Source organism: Myotis lucifugus, unplaced genomic scaffold (assembly GCF_000147115.1).
Source record: "Myotis lucifugus unplaced genomic scaffold, Myoluc2.0 scaffold_100, whole genome shotgun sequence".
Lineage (NCBI taxonomy): Eukaryota > Metazoa > Chordata > Mammalia > Chiroptera > Vespertilionidae > Myotis > Myotis lucifugus.
In genome coordinates, this window is record NW_005871148.1 from 226,588 (window position 1) to 233,210 (window position 6,623).

The following is a 6,623-nucleotide window of genomic DNA, read 5'->3' on the forward strand; positions in this document are numbered from 1 at the left end:
GGGCCGGGTGGGGGGACAGGAGCGGCGGTGAAACGGGCTCTCTCCCGCAGTGAGTGATGGGGTGAGAGGCGAGAGTCAAGTCGGCGAGCGCCCTGCCTCGGTGCTCGCGGCCTCTGATGGCTGGTGGGTGAGCTGGAGCTTTGTTTTGCAGAATTGAAGCTACAAGATGGCTGATCGGGACCCAGGGGGCATCAGCCCCCTCCAGCAGATGGTGGCCTCAGGCGCCGGGGCCGTGGTCACCTCCATCTTCAGTAAGACCCGCTGGGGAGGTGGGGGGCGGGGGAGGCAGGAGAGGGGGGGACAGAGCCTGGACGGGGTGTCCGGAGTGGCGTCTGGAAAGGAGCCTTCAGACCCGCCCTCTCCCCTAGTGACCCCCCTGGACGTGGTGAAGGTCCGCCTGCAGTCTCAGCGGCCCTCGGTGCCCAGCGGTGAGTGTCCAGCCCTGGAACCGGGAGGGGGCGGTGCCTGCGCACCAGGACCTCCTAGAGGTGGGGTCCCTGGGGGAGGGGGGCTCTCCTGACTTGAGGGGCCGCCTTGTGTTTTAGATGCGGTGCCTCCCTCCAGACTCTGGAGCCTCTCTTACACCAAATGTGAGTGCCTCGGCCACAGGGATCCGGGGGGTCCCGGGAGGGAGTGCCTCCAGGTCCTACCAGCCACCCTCTGTCCTGCTCGAGAATACCCCCCGAGGACCCCAGCCTCTGCCGGCCCTCCCGGGACAGGGGCGCACCACCTCCCCGCAGGGTTCCAGGGCCATGGCGTTCAATGTCCCTCCCCTTCCCCAGTGCCCTCCTCTCTCCGACCCACAGGGAAGTGCCTCCTCTACTGCAATGGCGTCCTGGAACCCCTGTACCTGTGCCCAAACGGTGCCCGCTGTGCCACCTGGTTTCAGGACCCCACTCGCTTCACCGGCACCATGGTGAGGAGCCGCTGTGCCCGCAGCTGGGTCTGTCAGAATTCCCGAGGGATAGATGGCTGGGCAGCAGGCCCAGGAAGGAAGGAATACGGCAAACATGTGGCAGCCAGTTCCATGGGGGAAAGGCTCCCCTGAGGAGGTAGTGCCCTCCATGTGGCTTTGAAGGGTGACCAGCAGTCCACCTGGAGTCAAATGGGGACTTGCATGTGTGAAGACCTGAGGGCTGTGGGCAGAGGCAAGGGCATCGGGTTAGGGCCCAGCCTGGGCCAGCCCCTTCACAGGCCTTTTTCTTGTTCGTCCTTCCCACTCGGGGCTGATGTCCTCTTGGCCAGGATGCCTTTGTGAAGATTGTGAGACACGAGGGCACCAGGACCCTGTGGAGTGGCCTCCCAGCCACCCTGTGAGTACCCGTCCTGCATGCTGTCTTCCCTGATGCCCTGCTGACCTCTCGCTCCCCTGTAGGCTGGCTGGCTGGGCAGGGAAGTCCGGGGGCGCTGGAAGTCCCAGCTAACATCTCTTCACACCCCCAGGGTGATGACTGTGCCAGCAACCGCCATCTACTTCACGGCCTATGACCAACTCAAGGCCTTCCTGTGTGGTCGAGCCCTGACCTCTGACTTCTATGCACCCATGGTGGCTGGTGCATTGGCCCGCTGTGAGCACAGCCCTGGGCCCTTGATCTCCCTTTGGCCCCAGCTCTGCCTGAGCTCAGTCCGAGCTCCCAGCTTCACTCTCTGCCCACTTAGGGGTGGGGAGATGTCTTGGGCTCCCAGACCCTGGGGCAAACTGCCATAAGGACCTGTGAGCTGATCCCTCCCCGTTGTTCCCCACAGTGGGCACCGTGACTGTGATAAGCCCCCTAGAGCTGCTACGGACAAAGCTGCAGGCTCAGCATGTGTCATACCGGGAGTTGGGTGCCTGTGTCCGAACCGCCGTAGCTCAGGGCGGCTGGCGCTCACTCTGGCTGGGCTGGGGCCCCACTGCTCTTCGGGATGTGCCCTTTTCAGGTAGGCACCAGGGGGCAGGGGATATGGGGTAAGGGAGCCCCTGGATGGTGCACAAGAGGTCTACAGCCCAGTCCCAACTTTGAGTCTACTGACCTTGAAGTCACTGAACTCCTCTGAGCCCTATCTCATCTGTGAAATGGGCTCAGTATACAGGGTATTTGCCCGGGTTTTCAGGAGATAATTCCTGCAGAGAACCTGTTACAGAAACTAGTGTAGCAAACAGGCCTCTTAACTGGGAGGGAGTGGTTGTCCTGGTATAGGTCAGTGGAAGAGGGTGGTATGGGGCCCACCCTTCGGCCTTCCCCATCTCTAATGAGTGTATCCTGTGCCCCCAAGCCCTGTATTGGTTCAACTATGAGCTGGTGAAGAGCTGGCTGAGTGGGCACAGGCCAAAGGACCAGACGTCGGTGGGCATCAGCTTTGTGGCTGGTGGCATCTCAGGAACGGTGAGTTGACTGGGCTGGGGGTGAGGCTGGCAGAGGTGTCCTTGCATGGCAGTGCAGTAGCTGCCTGTTGAGAAGCAAGCTCACCCTCCCTGGTGATAAGGCTGGCAGACTCAGGCTGGGTGCCAGGGATGGGGGTCCCGGGAATGGAGATGAACCCTCCCCTCCCCACCAGGTGGCTGCCATCCTGACTCTACCCTTCGATGTGGTGAAGACTCAACGCCAGGTTGCGCTGGGAGCCGTGGAAGCTGTGAGAGGTGAGGGGTTTGGCTGGCGTGGTGTGGGGGCAGGTGGGGGTCCACGTGGGGTCTTACTGGGTCGTGCCTGTGTCTGCAGTGTCACCTGTGCACGCCGACTCCACCTGGCTGCTGCTGCGGAGGATCCGGGCTGAGTCCGGCACCAGGGGACTCTTTGCAGGTGAGTGTCTGTGTCCAGGCCCTGGTGAGGTCGGGGTCCTCTGGGACCCAGCCTCTGACCCCAGCCTTGCCCTCCCACTGCAGGCTTCCTCCCAAGGATCATCAAGGCCGCCCCCTCCTGTGCCATCATGATCAGCACATACGAGTTGGGCAAAAGCTTCTTTCAGAGGCTCAACCTGGAACAGCCTCTGAGCCAGTGAGAGGAGCGCGGGGAGGAGGGCCCCATCTCTCCCATGGATGGTGTGGGCCAGGAGGAGTCTGAGCCAAGTGCCTTGTCCTCAGGGGAGGGGCCTCATTTTTCCCCTCTCAGCTCAGCCCCAAGGGTACCAGCCCCTCCGTTGGGCCTGCCCAGGCCCCCATCAGACAACTTTCTTCCTGCTGGTCCTCATCCCAAGCCCCAAGGATCATCACTTTTCCACCCAACCCCCCAAGTTCAAGACCAAATCTGTTAACTCTCTCCTCCCCCTGCCCTCTTGCCCATTTTCCCGTGTTTGTTGTAGCTGGGCCTGCTGCCCCCAAGGCCCACAGAACCCTGGACCTGGCCAGTCTGAACCTACTGCTGTTAATTCACTGAGTGTAAAGATGATGAATTTTTCTCCCGTGTCTGTGTCTACAGGGGCAGGGGACACTGGGGTTGGGGGAAGCAGGACTTGGTGAGTGATTTGCCTAGAGGAGGCCTGGAGGGATCTTGGTGGGTATAGGCTTTGGCTGCCTGGGTGATGCTCATGTGAAGGACCCCCCAGTTTAGCGAGGACCCGGAGTTGGGGGGGGGGGAATGTCAACAGTAACATTGATAGTGTTAGGGCCAGGGTAGAGGATGGTGAGGCATCTCCCCAAGGGCACACTTGAGTATGACAGGAGGGAGGGTTCTTCACTGCCAGGCTTTGGCCTAACGGGAGGGTCTGCAACTTTGGGCCAAAGCTCAATTGTGCAGGATGATGGAGAACGGCCCTCCCAGGCCTTGCCTCCTCCGTCCTGCCCACCCCCACGATGTTCAGTCTCTTCTGCCTGGAGTTGAGCAAGTTCTTAGAGTGTCAGGTTGAAGGGGTATTTATGTGTCTTGGTCCTGCTCTGGGTGGACTAGTACTCAGGACGCTTCATACAGAAGTCACCCACTCCGGAACCATCCTGGCCCGCCTGCTCCCCAGGGCGCACTCTGATTCTGTGGTGCAGCATCATGTCGGTTGTGGGCCCAGCACTGGCTCTGCCAACCTCAGGACAGGGTCCTGTCCCAGCCCCCACAAACAAGGCTTCCCTCAGTCCTCTGGTTTTTATTTGCCTGATCCCCTCAGAGCCCCTGCACTGGGGGCTGAGGAAGAAGTGACTCCAGGGAATGAATACAGGACAGGAGAGGGGGGGGAGATGAAGGGGCTGAGGCTGGGCCACCAGCTCCTGAGGAGGGTGGGGAAGATGGGGAGAGTCCCAGGAGGGAGCAGCCAGGCATCACGGTCACCAGAAGCATGGAGCAAGCTTCCCCAAGGACTTCGTGGCCTTGGCGACCCCACCTTCCTACCCAACAGGCTTCCCTTGGTCACCCTGCTTCCTTGGGCAGGAAGCTAAAACCAGAAGCAAAAGGTTTTGTTGCCAAGAGACACCTGGCTGGGTGGGCAGCAGTCTCTGGCAGGCGGCCTGGATGGGGGGGGCTCTGAGGAAAGGCGGCAGGTGGCTATGCCCTGGCAGGTGGGGCTGGCACAACCCACACTGTTCAGCTGGGGCTCAGTGCTGGGCTGCCCTCAGGACTGTCGCTCACCAGGCACTCGTTGGATTTGAAGCTCGCCAGGGACTTGCAGCTGGGGATGGAGGCCAGGGAGCCGCAGAGGCCCAGCATGGAGGGCGTGGGGTCCTTCCCTGGGGAGAGAGGGTGGGTGAGGCCAGGCCAACCAGTCTGCCGGGGTCGGGCCTTGGGATCAGACTACCCCACCAGGAGATGCCTCATTTCCGCAGCATTTGCCATTTCCATTGACCTGGTTAAGCACCTGCCTGTGCCATGCACCGCACAGGGAACACTATTGTAATCGTCAGTTTGTGTTTCTGTCTCCCCGAGGTTCTCCCTCTCTCTGTCCGTTTATTAAACACATAGTGAGCACTTGTTCTGTTCCAAGCACTGGGGGTACAGAGAACGGACTAGACACAGCCCCTGCCCTCAAGGAGCTCACAGTCTGGTGGGGAGACAGACACATGGACAATCACAAACAGTGTGGCAGGGTCACGTTCACAGCCTGCCTTGTCTCGAGATCTAGGGTCATCCAGTCCAGTGGTTTTTAGAAAAGACATGACCTCCAGGCACCGGGAAAACTAGGGTGGGAAACCAAGATGAGGCCACGGGGAGGGCAACACAAAATGCATGCGTTGAAGTCCGGGGCATTCGCTTGAAGGGAGCCACTAATTTGGCTCAGAGCTTCCTGGCAGCCGAAGAAAAAGGGGGAAACAAGGGTCAGGCACGTGGTTCACAGAGCGCATGAGATACGAGCAAATTAGGCAGAGAACTCCCCGAGCATTGGAACCCCTTGAGGAAGTCCTGACAAAAAGCCATTGGGCCTTCCACCTGCCAAAACGATCACTGGTCAGCATCCCCGCTTACAGACGAGAAGCTCAGCGGTGTGAATACTGACCAAGCTCCAGAGGAGGCGCCGCTGGGGTGTGCACTAGGGGCTGCCCTGCACCCCAAACCAAGCTCTGAATTGCTGTGCTAACCTCTCTGGAAGGGCTGAGTTAAAGGGAATTGACCAGGGCCCGACTCCAAGCCCCAAGGCCTGGCCTGAGCCCTTCCTGGAGGCATGCGGGGTGCTGCATGGGGGGCTCACCGATGGGGCCCCAGGGCTCCTCATCCTGTTTGCCCTCTCCCAGGCGCTGGGAGTCCGAGCTCAGACTGGCTTCAGCTGACAGCCGCTCCGTGCTCATGAAGCTGTGTCTGTGACAGATAGAGAGCTGGTGTCTGGGCAGAGGCTCACCGCCCCCCAGGCCCCTCTCCCCACGGAGGGCCCAGCACTCAGGCCCAAGCTGAGCCCAGCTGTGCTTACCTCCGGTACAGCTTGGGGTTGCTGACACCCTCAGCCCCATTGAGCGTTCCCAGTGATGGCCATTGGTTGACCAGGGGCGTGGTGAGCTCCTTGGAACCCTGGGCTAGGGGAGCGTGGTCGCCAGGGATCAGACCTGTCCTGGGATGGGGAGGTGGGGGTCAGGCTGGCTGGGAGAGGGAACAGAAGTAGGGAAGGGAGTCTCAGCGGGGGGAGGGGTTAGGGTTGAAACCTGGGTAGCAGAAATGGGGACAGAATGTTGAGGATCAGTGGGGCAGATTCTAGAAGCCAGTGAAGAGTACTGGGGGTCAGAGAAGTGACAGGGATTGGTGCCCTCAGGTTGGGGGCTAGAGGGAGTCAAGGGTGTTGTGGGAGTCGGAGAAGACGAGTGTAGGAATTCTGAAATGTAATTAGTGGGGGTGGGGGCTTGGGGAATCATGCCGGGAGGTCATAGGATGATGAAAAGGTTTAGTGGGTAAATGTCAGGGGTGGGTAGGAGTGAGGTCAGGGGTCACCATGGGTGATGACAGTCAGTGGGGTATGTAGCACATCAGAGGGAATAATTCAATGACATTCAAGGTCGCTGAGTAACAGGTCCTTGTGAGTAATGGGTAATGTTGGGGCCCCTGGAATAATGTTGGGTGGATGGCCCTTCTAGCTGATGTCGGGTAATTGGGATGAAGTGGGGAACGGGTTTTTGGAAGGGTCCCAGGATCTTAGTTGAGGATAAGGTAGAAGGTTCCTGGGAGACTGCAGGATAGAGGATGGGTGAGTGGTTTGATGCTGGTGGTTGGTTGAGTTGGATGCAGGTATCAGGAAAGGTGAGG

General features: G+C 60.0%; 2 protein-coding genes across 3 annotated transcripts in view; one reads left to right on the forward strand and one right to left on the reverse strand.

Annotated features, from left to right (window-relative positions):
- The first annotated feature begins 118 nt into the window (after positions 1-118).
- Positions 119-3,374, forward strand: SLC25A39 (solute carrier family 25 member 39). Of its 2 annotated transcripts, none has more exons than XM_006092268.3 (11): positions 119-251; positions 369-428; positions 546-590; positions 783-916; positions 1,246-1,313; positions 1,444-1,568; positions 1,747-1,920; positions 2,257-2,366; positions 2,539-2,620; positions 2,700-2,780; positions 2,864-3,374. In XM_006092268.3, the coding sequence occupies exons 1-11, from the start codon at positions 167-169 to the stop codon at positions 2,977-2,979; spliced, it is 1,080 nt and encodes a 359-aa protein (XP_006092330.1). In that variant the 5' UTR covers positions 119-166; the 3' UTR covers positions 2,980-3,374. The 2 variants fall into 2 exon arrangements, with proteins under 2 accessions (XP_006092330.1, XP_006092331.1); XM_006092269.3 differs by having other exon boundaries at positions 807-916.
- A 187-nt stretch (positions 3,375-3,561) lies between these two features.
- RUNDC3A (RUN domain containing 3A) overlaps positions 3,562-6,623 on the reverse strand; it is a 9,574-nt gene continuing 6,512 nt past the window's right edge. The window contains exons 9-11 of the mRNA XM_023756959.1: positions 5,800-5,932; positions 5,584-5,690; positions 3,562-4,627 (exon numbers count right to left, since the gene is read on the reverse strand). Coding sequence (XP_023612727.1) covers positions 4,485-4,627; positions 5,584-5,690; positions 5,800-5,932 — 383 coding nt within the window. The 3' untranslated portion in view covers positions 3,562-4,484. The remainder of the gene's footprint in view (positions 4,628-5,583; positions 5,691-5,799; positions 5,933-6,623) is intronic.